At 36.2% G+C, this 24791-nt stretch overlaps 1 protein-coding gene across 1 annotated transcript; it reads right to left on the reverse strand.

Moving 5' to 3' along the window:
* Positions 1–6529: 6529 nt before the first annotated feature.
* On the reverse strand, positions 6530–7864 carry LOC145821678 (uncharacterized). The gene is made up of 3 exons (XM_082918228.1): positions 7724–7864; positions 7096–7303; positions 6530–6978 (listed from the first exon to the last, which is right to left on the reverse strand). Exons 1-3 carry the CDS (start codon positions 7862–7864, stop codon positions 6530–6532), a joined length of 798 nt encoding a protein of 265 aa, XP_082774354.1.
* Positions 7865–24791: the final 16927 nt, after the last annotated feature.

Raw genomic sequence — 24791 nt, forward strand, 5'->3', positions numbered from 1 at the left:
TCTTCACATTGGAGGAGGAAACTCCCTGAATTTTTTAATTTAGAGCTCAAAATAGGCATGTTTTGTAATGTTCCAAATTAATTAAAATTTTGATCTTTCAATTGAACATTTGAGCTTTGTTTTAAAGTTTTAATTGTGTTTCATGTTGGAAATTCATGTCCATGCTTTTATGTTTCCTTGCATGGGTTAAAGGAATTCAAATGAATGTTCCATGGAAGATGAATTTGGAACTCAAACTTGCAGGTTTTATGATTTTACACTTAAATTCTAGATTTTGATATTTTAAGTGGAAATTGAGTTTACATTGAAGGTTTGATCTTTATTTCAAGTTAAATATTGAATTTCAACAAGGTCTTAATTAACATGTTTTTAAGAGTTTTGGGCTTTGATTTGGAGTTAAATTTCAAAATGTACATATTTATGAGTTTCTAATTCAGTAATTAAACATGACTGAATAATTGTAATTTAATGTGTTTGAGCCTAATTTAAGTTTAATTGTGTCATTAGTGAACTTAATAAGGATTGGCATATGATTAGATTATTTATATTTAATCAGTTTGGTTAATACATGGTTAAACATGTTTTAATTAGGGGTTAAAGGAAATTAATAATATAATTAATTCTTAATTCTAGTCATCCATATTTAAAAGCTTAAGTGAACTAAATATGTTTAAGATGATTGTGTATCATGCTATGCATATTTGTGATTGTAGGTCACGAGTCAAGGATTGCTTGACCAATCGTTCTAGAAGCGCACTGTGAGTAACATTTCTGTAAAGATATGTTGATATGAACTATGTTTCAACTGTTACGCGATAAGTTATAATTTCTAAAATGCTATTTTAATTATGTGAACGAATGTCTTATTTGCGAATCTATTATGGCATCCACAGATAGTCCCAAGTCATGGGGGACGGCATGTAAATGCGGGTCCATGACACATATGTGATACGAGATCTCGTTAGCCACTTCATTGTGGTGATATGTGTTTAATCAGTATCCGGAACCGATTACTTTAGTTGAAAGACGATATGTGATACGTTTTGTGAGATTTATCATTCTGTTATGTTCTGATATGAGACTGATATGAATGATTGTGTCATGATTTGTTTTACGGATATGATATATTTGGAATTCGTTCACTAACCCCTATACTTTAATGTTATTCACTTGGCTTTAGCTCACTGTTTTTATATATATGTATAGTTGAGCGTTCTTGAGGACAAGCCTAGAAGGGTCTTTAACCGAGCCACTGTTCTGAAGCCTACTAAGTCGTTTTGAGTGCCTCCGAGTTGGGGCTAGGCCTGGAAGGCCGTAGTCAAGCTTTTGATTATGGCATACACTTTTGACCCGTGCATATGTTTTGTATAAGATATTATGTTATACGTTATGTAATGTAAGTGGGTAAATTAACATTTTTGCATGTAAATATTTAGTCATATAGATGCACAGCTGATTGGACTATTGGTGTTTTCGTCTATTGCTTCCGCAAGCCCTGATTATTTTTGATTGTACCGGAAGGCCTTTGGTAATCTCAGATTACTGGTCGGTTAAGACACTAAACCTATAGGGGCGGGTTTGGGTTATGACAGACACCATGCTCAAGGGGAGATTGTTCTTGGTCCCATTTTCAGAGAAGCCCCCACCAAACTCCCTGCTCTGTATCTGCACTTAGAAGATCAATGCCTCATTTATGAGGGTGGCCTTGATAAGGGAAGCTGGAAGATGAACCGTCCCCATCATTTCTAGCCCACATTGAGGCCGGAATAGGAGCAATGGTACGACCGAGTTGTTCCTACCCAAACGCTAGACCTCCAGGAACTCTGTCTTCTCGACACCCTTCGACTAGCCAAGTTTTCCATTCCTGAAGACCCTTTTCTCATACCCACTGCTCTCTGTTTTTGGAACCCGGCTTTCAATTTCTTTCAATTTCGTTGTGGTATGATGGCCCCCATTGTCCTTGACATGTGCCATCTTCTAGAGTTATCGCCCGCTGGTACTCCCTTCGATCCTCCTAATATTAATATTCCTTTCTCTATTCCCCCTTTGACTTCTTCCTTTAGTGATTTTGTGAAGTCTGAGAATAAAAGAAAGGTCCTATGACTGATCGGGAGTTCTTTTCTTTTCTCTTATACTAGCTCTACAAGTTTTCGTTTTGTACTTCCTCACAGAGGATTATGCCTAAATTCGGCCCTCTTGTTAAGGCTCTCGCTTCGGTTAAGAAAATATCCTTAGCTCCTTATGTATTGGGCCATGTATAGAGAACTTGCTCTCAGTTTTGTGAGAAACCCCTCGATGCCAACCAAGGAGGTCCACTCTGGGTGTTGTAACTCTGGCTTTTCGCGTACTTCACTAACTTACATTCCAGGTGCTTGAGATTCTTGGTGCAAGACCCTACCACTTATGGAGTGAAGTATGTTAGAGTTTCACTCTACCCTTTTAACATTGCTTATTACCTTACTTTCTTCCGTCAACTTCCAGTTTCCCCCTCTCACATATTCATCTGCCCCTTTGCGACTAACAGAGGGTGAACATGGCTGAGGGCTTTCTTGGCTGACAACACCTGCTCCAACCTCATTCATAGGGATATGTGGGACTCGATTTTGATTCCAAGGGGGCTCTACATTGATACCTTGAACTTTCGAGCTTACAAATGCATTGCAGAACCTTACTGCCTTGCCTACTTTGCTAGGCAATTTGAGCTTACTCAAGAAATTTTTGTCCCTCTCTGTAGCCAAACTAACACCAATCTTGCAACCAGAGAGCTGAAGGTGCCAAGAACCAGGCTGGACAAGGAAACTTCTAAGTTGATACAAGACTTAGTCGAATTCAGGTTCACTCCCTTCATTCCACACAGCACTGTATTGTGGAGGTACCAGAATTGGTGGATAGCCAATATGGAGGTGCTCTTGGCCATCTCTCCTCGGGATCTGTTGGTTGGGCTGGATGTGCCCTCTCAAGCTAAGTTCAAAGAGACTGGGACCACTACTATTGCCTGTACTGCCCCTGTCATTCCAACTCTTACTCCTGCTATCTATGTGTCTGCTCCCGCTGCCTCACCTCCTCTTAAAGTTACCAAGGCTACTTCGAAGAAATGTATGTATTTCTATTTTCCCTTTCTCTTCCTTTTATGATGCCTTGCTTATTTACTTATAAGTTCTATTCTTGGTACAAGAGCTCCTCAGGAAGACGCCCCTCAAAGAGCTCAAGCTATGAGCATTCTTAAGGGTAATCAAGAACAACAGAGGAAAAAGAAAATCTTGCTTGTTCCTGAAGAAGAGGCACCTGAAACTTCTGCAGAAGAGGAGGAAGTAGCAAAGGAAAAAGAAACTCCACTTAAGAAGAGGAAGAAAATGACAGTTTCCCTTTTTGGTTTTCCCAGGACCCTACTTATGAGCTAACTGCTAGGGTAGTGGAGCAGGAGCATTCCAAAGAAATTATTGTTTTCCAAAGGTCTGAGAAAAAAAGGCAACAACAAATGCAAAGAGATGAGGTTGTAAGGAAGAAACAAACTGCTAAGCTCTATGCCCTTCGAAGTTCTTCAATTATCACCATTACAACCTCTGAAGCTGGTAATTTTTCCTTAATTCCTCTTGATTCCTTCTTCCGGACTTAACAAAAGTTAACATTTTCTTCCTATTTTCTACTATGCAGCAGCAGTCATTCCTCCTTTGACATTGGCCTTTTCAGCCTCAAAAGAAACAAGGTAGGCTCATACTAGAGTGCCAGTGAGTATAAAGCCCAATCAGATGATGCTTTCATTTCCTAGCTTTATACTCCCCATGCCTTCCTCTTTAAAGCAAAGTATCTCACCTTCCTTATACCTAGGCTTAACTCCATATTTGCCCCATCTATCTTTCATTTCATCTTATCTTACTCCTCTTATAGTCCTGGTTGCCCCTTTATCACTTAAGAGAATTCTAGTTGTCAATCTTTAGTGGTAACTGGTACTCGCAAGGAAGGCACTGATGGCACACTAATTTCTTTCCCACCAGCCAGCTCCAGTCCGTCTTCTCTTGGCTTGCTGGTGGCTAGGACAATAGACACTGCTAGGGACTTCTCTACTCCTTCTCATATCCCCAGGTTTCCATCTTTTCCTTTAAGTAGTGACTCTTCTGTATTGCCAATGTCAGAGGAAGAGATGGACATCTTTGAGGCTCAACTGGCTAGCTTATTTGGCATATCTTCACCAGTTTGAGCACCAAGCAATGAGACTAAGCCATCAGTCCTTGCAGATTCTCTCTTGGAAATTATTGAAAGCTCCTCAACTACTACTGATGCTTCTTTGCCTCGTGTGAACTTGGGCACTTGCTTAGACCTGCTGCAATAATTCTCAAGGATTCCATTTGAAGCCTTACAAAAGCCTATCATTAAAAATGGTTTTCTTAAGTGTTGTAAAGTGTTCGAGCAGTCCAACATGACCTTCTCAGGTCACTTATCCCAAGCAGCAGCCACCTTAGATTTTTATGCCAATATCTGCCATATGGCCAAAGCTGTAGAGGAGGAACTGCTGAAAGACAAAGAGATTGTCTCTCAAATTCATGCTGAAGTGTTTGAATTAAAGGGACAACATTCCTATGCCTCCCAGTTTCGAACACAACTTTTAGAGAAGAAAGCCCAGTTGGAAGAGGAGCTAGTAGCAGTCAATCTAGCCTTGGATCGAAATTCCAAAAAAGCTGCAAATTACTAACCAAGGACTGGCTAACAGAAAGCAGCACATGGCTACCCATCCCTTAGGAGTAGAGAATCAATTGTAAAGGAACAACTGAAATATTGTATTGATTTTTGGGCCAATTGGTGGCTGCATATACTTTATTTTTTTTGAAATGAAAATCTTTTATTATCTATGTGAGTGTATCATGCTCCATCATTTTATTATTTAACACTTTCTACACTCCTTGTGTTTCCCTCATGGTTGGATAATAGGGCTTCAAGTACCTGCCATTAATTCTTTTGGGATGCACATAACCATTTAGGTTTCTTAGATGGTAGGCTCCCCCCAGGCAAGACTCTATGAACCTGATATGGTCCTTCCCAATTAGGTGACCATTTGCCAAATTTATGGCTCTTAATGCCTATTAGAAGTATTGTTTTCCATACCAAGTCACCTTTATCAAAGCTAATGTGCTTAACTTTCTTATTATAGTTCTTGGTTGCCTTTTTCTTTTGAAAAAAAATGCTATTTAATGCCAATATTCTAGCTTTATCTATATTCTCTACTTCCAAGAACATACTTTGATGGTACTATTCAGAAGTTAATTGGTCTTGGCATTTTACCCTTAAGAACTTAATATTAATTTCTACAGGCAATACTGTATCATGCCCATATACTAAGGCATAATGAGTGATCCATGTACTTGACCTTGGATAAGTCTTGTAAGCCCACAATACATCTAACAACAAATTGTGCCAATCCCTAGGATTATCTTCCATAATGCTTTGTATTCCTTTTTTCAAGGACTTGTTAGATGATTCTGCTTGACCATTTGCTTGTGCATAATAGGGGGTGGAATTGATAAGACTAATTCCAAATTCTACTACGAAAGACTTCACCATTTTTCCATCAAACATAGTCCTATTATCCACAGTTATGGTCTGAGGAATGCCAAACCTATGGATTAATTCTTTGATAAATCCAATAACCTCAATATGATCCACAGCCTTATAAGGTTTAGCTTCGACCCATTTAGTGAAGTAATCTGTGGCCAATAGAATAAAACAATGATGTTTCAAAGACGGTGGATATATTTTTCCTATCATATCCATTGCTCATCCTCTAAATGATCATGGCTTCACTATTGCATGTAAATCAACTATTGACACATGTCTTATCATGCTATGCTTTTGGCATGCTTGACATCCTTTTGCATACTCTATACAATACTTTAGAATGGCTGACCAATAGTAAGAATGCCTTCGAAGCAACCATCTTATCTTCACACCAGGCTAATGGGCACCACAAATATCTTCATGCACCTCAGCCATAGCAGTCCGTGCTTTTTTTGGCCCCAAGCATTCCAACAATAATCTGTCTGCTCCCCTTTTGTAAAGAGCATTGTCATACACTATATATCGCATAAACTGTAATTCAATTTTTCTGCTGACCTTCGAAGAAGGGCCAGTTAAATATTGAATGATTGGATGTCTCTGATCATGCTCTTCTAAGTTATTCTGGTTAACTTCTACCATGATACCCCTTTTAGCCAAAGGCAATACTAACTTTTGATATGTTGCCTGACTTATGTCCACTTGGGTATTTCCCTTTCTTCTGAAATTCGAGGCCTTTTGAGCTATATCATTGGCCTTAAGATTCATGAATCTTGGGATATAAGTCACATTGGCTATCTGAAACTGAGAAAGCAAATATAGTGTAGCAACATAATATGGTAACATGCTTGCGTTTTGACATTTGAAGATTCTTTTTACTTAGTTGATTACCAATTGGGAATCCCCAAATATATCAACTGCATGAGCTTGTAATCCAATGAGTATCTCAAGTCCCATTATTAAAACTTCATATTCAGTTTGATTATTGGAACAAGTTGATTACCAATTGGGAATCCCCAAATATATCAACTGCATGAGCTTGTAATCCAATGAGTATCTCAAGTCCCATTGTTAAAACTTCATATTCAGTTTGATTATTGGAACAAATAGTTTCATCAACTCGGAAATCATGTGTGGTTTCTACCCCTTGTGATGACTTAATGATAACACTAATTCCAACCAGATCATCGGCTTTTGATCCATCAAACCACATTTGCCATGGCTCAATATTAACTAGAGCATGATCCATTATTTCTTGGCTCTCTGTTTGACATGGATGATTGGCCAAAAACTTAACCAAAATCTGCCCTTTTACTGCCTTTTGGGGGACATATTCTAGATGAAACTCTGAAAGAGCTAATATCCATTTGTCAATTCCTCCTCTCAGCATAGGTATAGATAAGATGTACTTAGCCAAGTCTGTGGTTGTAACTACCAAGACAACAGTAGACAAAAGATAATACCTTAATTTCATTTCTTCAAAGTACAATGCAAGGCACAGCTTTTCTATAGCTGAGTATTTACATTCACAAGAATTTAAAAACCTACTAAGGTAATAAACTACTTGCTCATTGCCTTCTTCATTGTCCTGCACTAGGAAAATTCCTAATGAATCTTCTGCTGCAGCAATGTATAACTTCAATGGCTTATCTCTCCTTGGTGGCATCAACACTGGAGGCTTGGCCAAGTAGGCTTTAATTCCTTCAAAAGTAGCTTGATGCTCTGTTGTCCACACAAACTCTTCTTCATTTTTCAGCTTTAACAAAGAAGAAAATACTTTAGTTTTCCCTGCAGTGTTAGAAATAAATCTTCGAAGAAAATTAACCTGACTAAGGAAATTTCGTAATTCTTTCTTACTTGATGGAGGTTTGCCCTCAATGATGGCTTTGGCTTTATTCTGATCAATCTGTATTCCCTTCTTGTGCACTACATAACCCAAGAAGTTTCCAGCTAATATACCAAAAGCACATTTGAGAGGATTAAGCTTCAACTTGAACTTTCTCATTCTTTTGAAAGTTGCTACCAAGTGAACCAAGTGTTCCTCCATAGAATGGGACTTTACAACAATATCATCAATGTAACACTCTAGGTATCCTCTGATAAGATCATGAAAGATAGTATTCATTGCCCTCTGATATGTTGCCCCAGCATTCTTTAGACCAAATGGCATTTTCACCCATTTAAAGGTGCCAATATTTCCAGGATACCTAAATGTTATCTTGTGGACATCCTCCTCTACAATGCAGATCTGGTTGTAACCAGAATGCCCATCCATCATAGACAAAATCCTCACTTTCTGAACCACTTCAGGGCTCATCCGTCTTGGTTTCTGTTTGTGTGGCTTGAAGTTAGGCTTCATAGGGAGCCTATGTTCCACTAATGACCTGTCTAATCCAAGAAACTCATTATAAGACCAAGCAAAGCAATCCTTATATTGTTTTAATACAACCAACAACTAGTCCTTGTCATTAGGATCTAACGAAGCACTGATATAGGTAGGTTGTTGTGCTGAACCTTCACCTAGGTTAACTTCTTCCAAGGGGTCTTGTGCTTGTGTCATGACCCAGACCTGTCCCTAAAAGTTTAGGTCATGACTGGCCCGCACAAAGGCCTCAAAACAACATTAAATAATATAATTGATTTGGGAATAGGGCTTAAAGCGGAAGCAATTAAATGAAAGATCGTCCATTGATTAATGCCTATATGCCAAGATCTACACTTCTTCTGGATTTTGGAGAAGTTCACATGCACAGGTCAAAAATAAATGCTATCAAGCCATATGTACAAACAGGTAGTCAAGAACTCCATAAGCTACATACATGCCAAATGATCAACAAAGCCATCAAAAAAAAAATTTTACAAAAAAATTGGCATTGAGCTCCTTAGGAAACAGAATGACTCCATTTGGGTTTAACCAAAAATGTCCACAAAAGGTGCCTGAGGCTGACCTAAGATTGTCTCCTAAGCTGACCACCTACAAAACATACATAAATACAAAATGAGCCAGGTTCAGTGCATAATAATAATATAATAAATCATATAAACGAGCATGTGTCTTGCAAAATGTGTACGTAATAAATGTATGTCCTTTTCATTAATATATTTCAAAACGGCCTCGGACTGAATTATAATAACAGAACGACTTCGGACCCAACAATAACAAAATGGCCTTAGGCCCAATAAATACAAAACGACCTCGGGCCCAATAATATACAGAATGGCCTCGGGCCCAACAAATACAGAACGACCTCGGGCCCAATATATAGAATGGCCTCCGGCCCAATGAATACAGAACGGCCTCAGGCCCAATGAATACAGAACGGCCGTGGGCCCAATGAATACGTCACATCTCATGCCCATATACCATATCCTAATTCTTGTAGCTCATTTATTCGAATAAGACATAATTTCAGAGAATCACGCATTATCGCATCAAAACAAATACAAGTGAATATATTCTTACACTACTATTACTCACAATGATCCAGTCGTGTAGCAGTCTCTTCCGATGAGTGACCTACACATCCCACACATAAATTGATAAGTAATGCATTCCTTTTCTTAGTTTCTTGTCTTTTATCTTTATTTCATTACGTTTACTTCCCATTCATTTTTAAGTATTTTGGAGGCATAAAATACACAGGTTCAAAAGGTCGAAAGAAGTATAAAAAGACAGCAGAAATTTTCCCCTATTCCCGCACGTGCGGAGGGGTGTGTCGCACGTGCAGCCTGTAAGTGCTTTTATTTTAGAAAGCTAACTTCTGCCTCCCATGTTTTCCGCACGTGCGACTGTGCTTCCCGCACATACAGCCATGAGCCCTGCATGTGCAGTTTTGGCTCTGTTTGTGCAGTCCGAAAATATCCCAAAATCAAGCTTTCCAAACACATTTTCAAGGCTCAAATCAAGCAATTTCTCTCCAAATAACATAGTATAGGAACATAATAAGCATGATACCCAACTCAATGAGATCAAACCCCCTTTAATTGGACAAATAACACTCTAATTTCTATGAATCTCCCATTTTTCTTCATCTTTTTATATATACACATACACACCCATATATACACATACATACATAAATTCAAGGCATGCAAGAGATAAGATTAAATAACAATCTCTCATAATCCAACTCAATCAACTCAAATGGAGGAACCAACTCTTAAATCAAGTAATTGTAGAGCTTACATGTTCAATTCCATGGAAAGTGTTCAAACCATAACATACCCATAAACCCTAACCTTCATAGGTACCAAAGCTTCAATTTAAGTCTTGATTCTAATCAATTAGGGAAAAACATATAGTATTCTTGGTGATATAGACATACCTTAAGCTAGAGTCCTTGAACCCTTTCTTCAAATCCTCAATCTCCAACTCTAGTTGGAATCCCCTTTTTCTTCTCTTTCTTTTCTTCTTTCCTCTTTCCAAGAGTTGTTTTCGTTTTGTTTCTTCTTGAGTCCCACTTTTTTTTTTCTAAGTCCCTTATAAGGCCCCCCTCATATAACCCTCCTTCACTACTTAGTCTATTTAAGTCAAAGGGAACTAAATTACGAAAATAACCAACTAAATCATTACGAATCAAATTTTTACAAAACTGTATATTATGTCCTAAAACTCATATTCATCATAACTATAAAGTCAATTTTTGGTTATCGTGCCCCTAAGGCTCTTAATTTTCAATTCAAATGTCGTAATTTTAATAGACTTTCTTATAACCAACAGATACAATTTGATAAACATGCAATACACATACTAAACCATGGAATTTCATATTAAACATATAAACACACATATAATCACACATCTAATGAGGGATTTAAGCATATGAGAGGGTCAGGTTATTATAGCTTGGGTATTCACTAATGCTTCCCCTTTACATTCCTCTGCCTTCGAAGTAACCTTTTTGTCTACCTCTATCCTTTCAAGTTCCACCATTTTTCTTTCTTCTTCGTAAATAAAATTTGTCCACAAGGCATCTTCTTCTTGTATCTCCTAGACTTTTGTTTCAATATCCAATACACAGTACTTACCTAGAGCCAAAAATCTAGCCTCTTGTTGCTCCTGATTACAGCCAATCACCATGGCTTCTCTCTTTTGTTCATGCACCTTCTGGACTATTGATTTTAAGTCTAATACTGAAATCTTGATTAAAGCCAAAGGTCTGGCTTTTTGGTCTTGATCTTATTGCCTACAACTAGGCATCATTGTCATCTTTGGTGATGAATTCTTCATCAGCACTCTCCTGCACTAAGTGCTTTAAGTGTGCCACTTCCTCATCAACCGCCACTTCGTCTGTTCCATCAGGCTTCCACAGCACACTGAGTGATGTCACTCCTTCAGTGTATAACTTGGCCTCTGTAGAATTAGAACAAGCAATAAAAGGTGGTGTCTGCGTTGATCTCCTCTGTCTCTCCATTGCATAGTACTATCATCATTTTCTAATGTAGAGAAGAAGACACACATTTGTTGATGTGGATCCAATCCCTGCCAAGCAAAGTATTATACATGGCATTATTATCTATAATAAAGAATGTTGTCATGTAATCTCTGGTTTCCACACTCAAGTTGCTGGGCAGAATGCCCTGAGCCATCTGCTTATCCCCAACAAAACCAGCAATGGTTGTGCTGGTTGGGATTAATCTGGGTTTTTTTTTCCTAATTTCTTCAAGGAGGACTTCGGAAACAGGTTCACTGCCGCCCATTATCCACTAACACCTTGTTCATTTGTATCCCATATAAGTAAGCCTTGATATACAGGGGCTTAATGTGCTGAGTCATAGATATTGTAGGGTACTCGAAGGGATATGAGAGGTTAATACTCACCTCCTCACTTTCTTCTTCAGTTTCCATTGGTTTAGCCACTTTAAACTCATCTTGAATCATGCTAGCCTGTGAATTTTCACTAGAAACTGGAATGGGGTCATCTTCCTGACCTTTTTGGTTTCCATGTTCAGCCTAGAACTCCTGTGGCAGTATATATACCATGTTTACTAGCACTAGAGGGAATGAGCCAAACTGAACTACTAGTTGTACTTGTTTTCGTTCCAAACTAGCATGTTCTGTTATTTCATAAACATCTTCCATGCTACATTCTGGTACCTCTGTGCTAGTAAGTTCCTTCAAAACAGCCTGTTGGTGATCTACCTCCGTTGACTTGTCAACCAGAAAGGTCTGTTCAGCCATGAAGGCCTCAAACATTTCATCATCTAATGTTTTCTTTTGGCCTAACTCAGTCCTTCATCCGTTTCATCATCACTTTCCATTAAAGCCTTCTCGAGGCCTACTAAACTGGATTTTTCTTTGGCTCTCAGTTCAGCATGAACTTTAGCTAACTGTTCTATGCTAGCACTCCTCTTGATCTTGAGAGCAGGCTTTGAACCTATTCCCCCATCTGTCTGGTCTTTTGCTTGTGCCATAGAAGTGCTCTCTCCACTTTCTTTCAGATCCCTCTGATACTAAGTGTATCTTCGTTGGATCTTCCTTCTTTGAGACCTAGAAATCATAGGAACCACATCTGGCTCCCTTATTTTTGGGTTCTTTAATAACACCCAATTGTTTGGAGCCACCAAGGGAGATTTGATCATTCTTCCCTGATCTCCAAAAACCTTTATTTAAGTAGGGATTTCCTTAGGTTTGTTCTGCATATGACAAACCAATTTGGAACTCCTGGAATCTATGAGCCCACTGGTCTGGCTGCTGGATCTGTTGCCCCACTCTTTGAAACAATCTTTGAAGCAGTCCTTAGGGGCCAATTATCAGTCCCGATCCCATGCCTTGCACTGAATCTATGTTTCTTTTCAGGCTGGTTGTGTACCCTGTAATAATTGGGTGGCCTAGTTTCATACAGAGGCCTCTTTCCTTTTGATTGCATCCTAGTGTCTGGTGGGGCTACCAAAGACAAATGATGTCTAGGGCCAGTTGGGTATGGCCTCTTGTTATAGGTGCTGGCTATTCGGTCCCTATGTACCTCTTTGTAATACTGTTTCCCATCAATTAGGAGCCCTTTCAGCCACTTGTAACACATTTTGCACTTGGGACACATCCTCTACACTACAGCAGCTTCGAGAGGTCATCTAACATCTCTTCCCTAGAGCCTTCTTTTAGGTCTGCAGAGCTTTTTCCATCAACTGCTGAACTTCTTGTGTTCTTCCTAAAAGCAGCCTACCTAGCCACATGCATCTGCACAGCGACCTCCTCTAATTCTTTCAAGGATAGGTTTTGGAAATCTAGCATGCCAACATTGGTTGCAACCTCCCCAATCTCCGGAAACGGGTTGGTGTCAATTCCTATAGCTTTTTCAGACTTGGCTAGAAACTTTAGCCTCCCCTTCCGAATTTGTTCTTGGATCCTGTCTCGGAAAACAATACAGTTTTCAATTGAATGAGACCAAGAATTGTGCCATTTCCAATACAGTTTTCCTCCAGGGTAGGGATTTTGACTCCCTTTGGTAACTTTAGGAAATTTGATGTAAGCAAATGATCAAAAATGTCATATGCTTTTGTTAAGTCAAAAGAATACTTCATATGCAGGTCTTTCTTTTTAAACTGCTGGTCTATTGTATTGTCTTTCTGAATTAATGTCTAACAGGTCATAGGTTCTTTTTCTACGATCTCTACTACATCAATTTCATAATTAGGGTCCCTATAATAGGTCTTATATGAAGCATTACTTCGATCTTGTTCTTCCTCGAGTAAAGTTTCATATTTAGACATCTTATATGTTAACTTTATTAAGTCTCGAAACTTAGTTGAGTCAAACTTCTTTTGAAGCCTAAACTCTAAACCATTTTGAGTCAATCTTACAAATTCAGGCTCTGGTAACATGACCTTACATTTATTTCGTGCCCTTTTAAATCTGGCAATAAACTAAGTAGCCTTCTCATCAGGCATTTGGCTCAATCTTGCCAAGTCTGCCATAGAAACTTCAGGTTCTGTTTGGAAAAATTGGGCATGAAAAACTTCCTCCATATGTTTCCAAGTTTGGATAGAGCTAGGTGTAAGGTTTATGTACCATACGAAGGCTGCTCCAGTTAAAGAATTTGAAAAAATTCTCAATTTGATGTAATCATTATTAACAAACTCACCACATTGGCTTATAAACCTAGCAATGTGTTCCACTGTTGATTGATTTCCATTACCATAAAAGAGGGCAAAGTCTGGTATTCTAAACCCCCTAGGATACTCATGTACCCTATCCACCCACTCTGGGTAAGGTTTTTTGTACACTGGTGTCTGGACCGCCCGAGCCATAGGTCCACACATTTCTCTAACTATATCAGCAATTTGGTTCCTTAAAACCATATTTTATGCTGGTTGAACCACTACTGGAGGGACAAACATAGGGTTTAGAGGAATACCATGTGCCTGAGGGCCTCCTGGTTCATATATAGATACATTCAAGACTGGCTATCTTTGTTGTACTGGTTGTTGTTGGAGGTATGGCTGACCTCTTAGAATCTGCCCTGGGATAGGCCTTACGACAGGTGCTACAGGAGAAGGAACAAGTATTGTTTCTCTCCTAACCACAGAAAATCCTTCCAACCCCCCAGGTGTAAATTCAAACACAGGATTAGTGTAGCCCCATGTGCCAGGTATGGCTTCAAACATAGGATTTGAAAACATCCTCATGCCATTTCCTTGTGCTGGCCTAGATCCACCAATTTGTATGGTTTCGCTGGTGGGAAATGGTACAGTTTGGTTTGCTAGTGGTTTCGAAGGAACTTCGTACCATGACTGAGGCACAGGTGATGACCTCTCATGACTCTGATTGGTAGTTTGACCATTAGTTTGTCCATTATTTTGCATAGGTTGTTTATCTCGATCCAATCTATGCTGAAGGGAGGGATGATGAATCAGAGTCTGATAAAGATAAAAGTGACACCGAAGCACGGGGCGAAGAGGGGCATGAACAATTCCTTACTTTCATAGCGGCTTCTGAAACCGAAGGACAAATAGAGTATCCAAAAAGGCCGATTGAGAATGTCACTGAAGATGAATCCTCGGGGAGTGATGATGAAGAACTTCAGCAAGTTTATGAAAAGTTGTATAAGGAATCTATTAACTTATCCAAATTGAATAACAAACTCACTACGAAACTTAAAGCATATGAAAGTGAGAATGTCAAATTGAAGAAGGAGATTTCTGAGGCTAGGAAGGATGCCATTAAGATTTCTAGTGATCGACAAGCTCTTTGTGTAAAACTCTTGACTTGTGAGATAGAGAGGAATGACCTACAACAAGTCTATGCAACGTATCAAGAAAAGATTGAAACTCTCGAGATGTCTCAAGTTGCCTTGGAAGAACTAATGATCAAGAAAGAGGAAGAGCTCAAGTGTGCTATGGCTACCATTGGTCTTTGGAACAAAGGATCAAAGACTTTGGATAATATCATTGGGTCTCAACAAATATGTTATGACAAGAGTGGCATTGGCTTTGGTGATAACAAAGGGAAAAAATCGAGTGCATCCATATCTCATGATACAAGAACTTAAGGAAATGAAGAACAAAAAATTCAATACGGGGATGGACTTCTCAAACTTTCCTTTATGTGGTCATTACTCATTTTGGAGTGTGCGTTCTTTGATTAGTATGTCTCATTCTGTACACACTCTTGGATTAGCAAATATCGGAGTCTTCCGCCTTAGTGATCATTTTTCTCTATGGACTTCTGGCATTGTATCTTTTGCTTGAAACCAAAGATTCTCCGCTGTAGTGCACAAATGGCCGCTCAATCCCCAACATAGTCAGCGAAGTGGCAAACATAAAAGAATTAACTCCTAAAACATCTCTGCAAGGTACAATTCGGGTTGGATTCGCATCTAAAACTCATAGCCTCACTTAAATACAAGATCGAATAAAATTACAACTGAAAGGAGTTTTGTCAAACGAGATTTCCAAGAATAAAAACCTAACAGCTAATTTATCCTATTTTCTGTCATCGTATGAAGCAAAAAATGAAATATCTAAATCCAATAATCACTTTAGTGATTAGCCTAATACTTATAGGCCATGTTTGTTTGGATGGACACGAGATTGGGATTGGACTAATAGTCCAATAAAATTATTAATCCGATATTTGATTAAACAATTGAAGTACGGACTAATAATCTATCCGGATATGATATCCCACATATGATGGACTATTTAATCCCACAAATGGGGGTGAGATATAAATTGGAGGACTAAGCCAAAGTCTGGACTATTAGTCCCTCCTTATTATCCTAACTCAATCCAAACATAGGATAGGATATACAATCCAAAACGATTCGTAGTCCTAGGACTATTAGTCATGGGAATGCTAATCCAACCTAATCCAGTTTGCCCAAACATACATGGCCATAAAGTAATCATCTATGTTTTACCTCTCTTAGTTGCATTTGTTGATTTCTTTTAAGCACAGGATTTGAAGCCCCTATCACAAATTTAAAAAAACTATATAGTTATAAACAATGATATAATTAGCCAATTCACATTTTAGAGAGGATGCTATATATTTATAAATAAATAAATAAAGGATGTTAAAGGCCTTCGAGTGAATCAAAGTTAGTTGATATAGCATGATAGATGATCCTTTTAACTTTTAGAAAAAAAAATTTACCTAAATCAAGGATCAATAGAACATGAAGGCTTCACACACACACACACACAGTTGGTTCATACATTTTAAGATCTTCAATAGTGCTTTGAACTGACAACTGTTAGATTACTCAAGCAATTAAACACAAAAATATTTCAAAAAATAAAAAATAAAAACATAACCACACATACAACCACCCAAGGTTTGTAATCATTGCTCTTTTTCTACACATACATATAGATTCAAAAGTTTCATTCCAATTTATTAGTTAATCAAAAATTGCTAAAACAAATAAATCAAGATCAAGACCAAGATCAATTTACATTATAATCAAACATATGATATACACATTTTTAAAAAGTATGTCTCATAGAATTAGCGATCATGCATATGGTAAGATTATTTTAAATCATAACCAAACAAATAATGGAGACTTTTAAACTCAAAGTTTCTAGTCTCTTTCTTTATTGTACACCTGTACCACATTTTCTTTATTTATGTTGTAGACTGAAACAAAGAGAAACATTAAATTCAGTCTTCCCCATGCACACATACTCTATGTAGTCCTCATTTCTGCAAATTGCTTTTCAATCTTTGAAGTGGGTATCTCATCTCTATGTTAATTGGGTGAACCATCCAATACTATCCACTGTTATTTATAGTCTTCTTTGTTTGGCTGTGAAGTCAACATTTATCATGTTCACAAAATTATTGGATACTCAATTAGAAACCCTCGGTAAATATAGCATGGAGAAATCTATTGTCAAGATCATTTGGATTCCTAGTAAAAGCATAAGTCATCTTCACTTCCAGCAACTACAAACGGGAGAGAACTACAGACAAGTCTTTTGTAATACTCGCCAATGTTTGAATTCAATTAAATGAAATCTCAAATTGACCCATTAAAAGCTCCAAAATTTCAGCAAAGGAACTCAAATCAAATGCCCTTTCATTGGGGTATTTTATCAAATGGGTAATATGGACACACAAAAAAGGTTCATAAAACCTCCTATTTAGACCTCATAGTCAGAGGGACTTGGCTTTATTCACAAGTTGAGTACAAAATTGTTCCAAATTAAACAAAGACAGGGTGCTAAGAGAAAACATTGTGAGAAGAGAATGGTAAATAGAGATATGAGAAATTGAGACTGCATTGTATTACTCACAAGTGCTAGAAAAAATGGTGGATGTTTGTCAGTTGAGAAGATGGTCGCAATGGCAAAGGTGTGGCGATCGTCGTGGCCAGTGTGATGGATAGCATTAGTGATTGTTATCAATGATGAATGAGACATCTATATAATAAAGCAAGATGGTTTTTGAATTTGTCCTACACACATTTGTCCTGCTAGAACATTTGGACGGTCCAGATCTATTCAAACTATAAAACAACGGCTGAGAAATATTTTTCAAAAAATATTTTACATGTACATTTTCTATTTTCTCGTTTCTCTCTCTTACTTTTTCATTTTTTCACCCATCCTTCTATGATCTCATAATCCTACATTCCTCTCTCTTTTCTTTTCTTTTTATTTTTTTATTTTCTCTCATTTTTATTTTTCTCTCTCTTTGATTTATTTATTTATTTTTTATTTTTTCCTTTTTATTCACTTATTTTTTATTCATATTATATGGAAAAGTTTGCTATCCCAAAATTAGGAGTCAGATTTTACTGTGTCCAGTAAAGATTAAATTAATGAATTTTATAGTCCACAAATTAAATGAATTTGAACAATTAATTATTATTTTTAAATATATTGAATACATGATAGATTTCATAAATTTAGATACAATATGATTTAAAATTAAAATCAATTAAAATTAGAAAAGTGAAACAAAAGGGAGATAGAGAGAGAGAGAGAACAATACTGTCTTTTTAAAATCCCTAGTTTATATCTTTACTAGCGTATGTCCGTACCTGAAAGCACAGTGCAAATAAGATTATGATTAGAATATAATTGTAATCCCAATACTATTTAAATTTATTTTTTAATTTGATAAATCACAAAGTTATTATAAAATTTCGGAGTTCTCACAAAACTTCTCACGAAAACTCATTTTTACTTATTTAATAAATAACTAGATAGATAGATGTGCCTAGCATACATACAATTTAAAGGGGCATACATAAAATACTGCTTTTGATTATGTAATTATATGAAAATTGTATGTATGCCCGTAATGTCCTAGTATATTACGGTCATACATACATTGTATGGAAATATGTGTAAAATATATTGAACAGAAAGGAGAAAATAAAAAAAAAAAACAAATAGAGAGAAAAATAAAAACGGAAAAAAATAAAAAAAAAATGAGAGGAAGACGGGATCATGGGATCATAGAAGGAAGGGTGTGAGAAAAGTAAAAAGTAAGAGAGAGAGATGCAGGAAAGTAGAAAATGTATATGTAAAATATTTTTTGGAAAATATATATATCAGTCATTGTTTTATAATTTGAACAGATCTGAGACATCCAAATGTCCTAATAAGACAAAAATATGTTGAAGATTCAAAAACCGTCCTGCTTTATTTAAATATATTGAAGATTCAAAAACCGTCCTACTTTATTAAACTATGTTGAAGATTCATATGAAGTCTAAATTTACAAAGTGTATCAAGTATTCAATATATTTAAAAATAATAATTAATTGTTTAAATTCATTTAATTTGTGGACTAAAAAATTCATTAATATAATCTCTACTACACACAGTAAAATCTGACTTCTAATCCTGAGATCACAGACCTTGCCATATAATATAAATAAAAATATGTGAAGATTCAAAAACCGTCCTGCTTTATTTAAATATATTGAAGATTCAAAAACCGTCCTACTTTATTAAACTATGTTAAAGATTCATATGAAGTCTAAATTTACAAAGTGTATCAAGTATTCAATATATTTAAAAATAATAATTAATTGTTCAAATTCATTTAATTTGTGGACTAAAAAATTCATTAATAAAATCTCTACTACACACAGTAAAATCTGACTTCTAATCCTGAGATCACAGACCTTGCCATATAATATAAATAAAAATATGTGAACAAAAAAGAGAAAATAAAAAAAAATAAATAGAGAGAAAAATAAAAATGAGAGAAAATCAAAAAATTAAATTAAAAAAAAGAAGAAGAATGTGGGATCATGGGATTATAGAAAGATGTGTGAGAAAAGGAAAAAGTAAGAGAGAGAAGAAGGGAAAAAAATATACATGTAGGATATTTTTTGAAAAATATATCTCAGCCGTTGTTTTATAATTTGAATAGATCTGAACCGTCCAAATGTCCCAGTGGGACAAATTCAAAAACCATCCTACTTTATTATATAGATGTTGAAGATTCATATGAGATGTAAATTTATGAAATCTATCATGTATTCAATATATTTAAAAATAATAATTAATTATTTAAATTCATTTAATTTGTGGACTATAAAATTCATTAATTTAATCTCCACTGTACACAGTAAAATCTGGCTCTGAATTTTGGGATCGCAGACTTTTCCATATGATATGAATAAAAAATAAGTGAACAAAAAGAAGAAAATAAAAAAAATAGAGAGAAAAATAAAAATGTGAGAAAATAAAAAAATAAAAAACAAAGAGAGGAAGATGGGATCATGAGATCATAGAAGGATGGGTAAGAAAAGGAAAAAGTAAGAGAGAGAAGCGGGAAAATAGAAAATGTACATGTAGGATTTTTTTGAAAAATATATCTCAGCCGTTGTTTTATATTTTGAATAGATCTAGGTCGTCCAAATGTCCCAGTAGGACAAATGTGTGTAGGACAAATTCAAAAACCATCCTACTTTATTATATAGATGTTGAAGATTCATATGAGATCTAAATTTATGAAATCTATCATGTATTCAATATATTTAATGTCACGCCCCACTTTTTATTACTCGAAATATTACCAATTTCATTTACTTAATTCCATTTCAGAGATAACATGCGGAAATAAACTCGTATATTCAACTTGTAGAAGTGAATAACATTGCTCTCATTCGTATGCAAGTAAATACAACATGAGTATACTAAATAAATTGCCCTTGGGCTTACATCATTAAAAGTCAAGAAGAAGGGTATAACCCTTTTTACAAAAATGGCATTCCGCCAACACAAAAGAGGCCCCGTGGCCAACAAATAAGAAGATCCAAAACCTTGTAGAACATCCTGGCTATCACCTGAAAAAGATTCAACAACGTGGGATGAACATATAGTCCAGTAGGGATCTCAACATGATCTCCAACAATAACAACTTACAGATAGCTATGATCATGAATGTTCATTCTCATACTAGAATAGTAATGTGGCAGTTTATACAAAATATACATAAGTATGAACTTTTTTCGAAAACAGCCATTTCATTAGACGCTATAAGCGGTTCATCTTTATTTCCTTTTCATTACCCATTTCCACAAACTTTCATGACAATAACAGTTCTAGAAAACAATTTCACCAAGCCCATTACTCTTCCCCCATTTTCCGTACTTACAACAAAATGACCTTTTTTTGAAAACATGTTCACAAATACCCCATTTTCCTTCACACTTTCCAAAATCTTAAAATGGCATTTTGGTTTGTTCCCAATACATTTATATCAATACATGCATGCCTTAAATAAAAAGGAAATAACAAATCATCAACATGTATATAATCCACAAATGAGGCAGCTCGGCCTTTCAAAACTGTAACCATCGCAACCCATAACATACTTAGATACACTGACGATAACAATTAAAACTCTGCTCTACCGGCTATATGCACAGTAAGCTAAGGATACGCCAAGTGATAAGCGAGATAATAACTCATTTTAAACATTTCATACCTCATAATAGATACACATTTTAGTACTGTATCAATCTCAGATAAAAACACTTCCATACTTCACAAATGATACACATTTTAGTGTTGTATCAATAACATGTAAAAACACTTCCAATATCAATAAGCACACATATAGTGCTGCTAATGGAGTCCATCCCCTATCTCCTCCCAAACAAAATCCGGTTTAGAGGTCCATCCCCTATCTTCCCCTAAACCGTTGAGTAACCAAAACACTTCTATACTTCACAAATGATACACATTTTAGTGTTGTATCAATATCAAACAGTTTCCGGTTTAGAGGTCCATCCCCTATCTTCCCCTAAACCGTGGAGTACATCCCCTATCTCCTCCCAAACAAAATCCGGTTTAGAGGTCCATCCCCTATCTTCCCCTAAACCGTTGAGTAACCAAAACACTTCTATACTTCACAAATGATACACATTTTAGTGTTGTATCAATATCAAACAGTTTCCGGTTTAGAGGTCCATCCCCTATCTTCCCCTAAACCGTGGAGTACATCCCCTATCTCCTCCCAAACAACACAATGTATATAAACAATTATCATATACAAATTCCTCAATACAACAAAGCATCAATAACAAGTGTAATACATACACATAAACTATTCAATAATGTTTAACCAACACAAGTGTAACGCATACATCACAATTCAACACAACAATGTCATCCTCCATCGATGACCAAGGACAAAACCTCTAGATGCATGTATTCAGTACACCTAATAAAAGAGACTCAATTCTCAAGCAATCCTTAAACCCAACAACGACACTAGTACGATAGGTAAGGATAAAACCCCCAAATGTGTGTATTCAACATTCACGATACAATAGTTCAATTTTCAAATTTATTTTCTGAGACTCACATTGAGTTAACATTTCATTTACCATTGTCAAGATCAACTTTCATAATTTTTCAAGTCAACATGTTCCATCACTTATTCCAAAAACACTTTTCCCTTTTTACAAAACCAATTTCATTCTCTTCATTTTACAAAATCAATTCCATGGATAATAAGCCATAACCCAACTTGATTCAATACGTTCATTTCAAAATAACTCCAATACCATAATTAATCCTTTAACTATTAACACCTTCTACACAACTCATATTAACAATAGAAATTTACCAACATTGTTCAACCATAAACCCTTTTTATTTTACCAAATCAAAATATAATTTAGGGCTTTCTCTTCTTTCAATAATAACATGCTAATTTTATTCTCTAATTAGTCCAAACCACAGTCAATGATAACAAAACCATTCTCAAACAACCAACCCTAGGTTCCCCTCATGATTTTAAAACAAATCCAAAACGGATATGATTTTCATGCAATACAAAATTACCACATGTCTATCTATAGACGGAGTATTGAAAAAGAACAAAGAAATCCCTACCTCAAATGGAGAAGATGAAGGCCAAAAACCAAAGTGCTCCAAATCGCCAAACTTTCAGATTAAAATGAAGATCAAGGGATGCTCCACACTCAATACAAAGGAACTAGGGTAGAAGATCACTAGAACTAGATGTATTTATAGAGAGAAGATGTAGTCTATAGAGAGAAACTCTCAAGTTATTCATTCAATGAACTTCATTAAATTGATTAATGTATCTCATACATTCATGATACATAATGCATCTTCTATATTAATGAATTCATTAGATAGATTAATGTATTTTACATATTCATAATAGAAACATAATGCATCTCTAAGATTCATTCATAATAAATCCATCACATTCAATGTATTAGCATTAGTCTTCTATACATTGTATAAATAGGTATCAATGATTAGTCACCATCTAATTGATGTACATGTATCTTACTAATGAGATGAATTTAGTATAATCATGCAAAATCTTTGAAAAGTTTACATATATTACAATTAAACAATGAAGGTAAAATCGGGATCGCTATAACCTCCCCCCCTTAAAGAATTTCGTCCTCGAAATTAAGAGTACAGCAGAAACACAAGGCCAACTAATCACATAGCACTCAACACCCGAGCACTTAGAAAAGAAACTATTCTCACCACAAACCTTACCCAATAACTAATAACACCACTAACTCATTTCACCCACACATAGTCACCAACCGATAACAAGTCATAATACGAACACCACCCAAATACATAATTGATGGGATCACAACAACCTCATTAACTAGCAAAGTCCAAAACACACACCGGTACTATTCCCTCTAACCCAAGATACAAATCTCATGCTCCCTCGTGTAGACATCCTATAAAGTCCAAAAACAAAACCACACTTAGTGCACAACACAACAGCCTTTCCTGAGGCATACACTTACTACCTTAAACATACATTTCTATTGCATATAAACATTTAAACATTTAAACACATAATCGAATCAAGTCCATAAAGATAGTCACTCATCCCGGAACTCTCAAGGAATTCCTATCAGAAACCACGTTGATCAGGCGTGTTTCCAAGAGGACCTCAAAGCAAGTTCACCGGCTACGAGTACTATCCAGAAAACTTAATCCCATGCTCATATAAATGCAACATACAAGTCCTAACATTCATGTTAACTATATGCAACATCCTCACAACCAGAAGCAAACCCACTGTAGTAAAAACTACTTCCCACGAGCCCAAAGTATTCAAACCCGGCTCGCTCTGATACCAAGTTGTCACGCCCCACTTTTTATTACTCGAAATATTACCAATTTCATTTACTTAATTCCATTTCAGAGATAACATGCGGAAATAAACTCGTATATTCAACTTGTAGAAGTGAATAACATTGCTCTCATTCGTATGCAAGTAAATACAACATGAGTATACTAAATAAATTGCCCTTGGGCTTACATCATTAAAAGTCAAGAAGAAGGGTATAACCCTTTTTACAAAAATGGCATTCCGCCAACACAAAAGAGGCCCCGTGGCCAACAAATAAGAAGATCCAAAACCTTGTAGAACATCCTGGCTATCACCTGAAAAAGATTCAACAACGTGGGATGAACATATAGTCCAGTAGGGATCTCAACATGATCTCCAACAATAACAACTTACAGATAGCTATGATCATGAATGTTCATTCTCATACTAGAATAGTAATGTGGCAGTTTATACAAAATATACATAAGTATGAACTTTTTTCGAAAACAGCCATTTCATTAGACGCTATAAGCGGTTCATCTTTATTTCCTTTTCATTACCCATTTCCACAAACTTTCATGACAATAACAGTTCTAGAAAACAATTTCACCAAGCCCATTACTCTTCCCCCATTTTCCGTACTTACAACAAAATGACCTTTTTTTGAAAACATGTTCACAAATACCCCATTTTCCTTCACACTTTCCAAAATCTTAAAATGGCATTTTGGTTTGTTCCCAATACATTTATATCAATACATGCATGCCTTAAATAAAAAGGAAATAACAAATCATCAACATGTATATAATCCACAAATGAGGCAGCTCGGCCTTTCAAAACTGTAACCATCGCAACCCATAACATACTTAGATACACTGACGATAACAATTAAAACTCTGCTCTACCGGCTATATGCACAGTAAGCTAAGGATACGCCAAGTGATAAGCGAGATAATAACTCATTTTAAACATTTCATACCTCATAATAGATACACATTTTAGTACTGTATCAATCTCAGATAAAAACACTTCCATACTTCACAAATGATACACATTTTAGTGTTGTATCAATAACATGTAAAAACACTTCCAATATCAATAAGCACACATATAGTGCTGCTAATGGAGTCCATCCCCTATCTCCTCCCAAACAAAATCCGGTTTAGAGGTCCATCCCCTATCTTCCCCTAAACCGTTGAGTAACCAA

This window comes from Camellia sinensis, chromosome 3, assembly GCF_055761805.1.
Source record: "Camellia sinensis isolate YWXY chromosome 3, ASM5576180v1, whole genome shotgun sequence".
Classification (NCBI taxonomy): domain Eukaryota; kingdom Viridiplantae; phylum Streptophyta; class Magnoliopsida; order Ericales; family Theaceae; genus Camellia; species Camellia sinensis.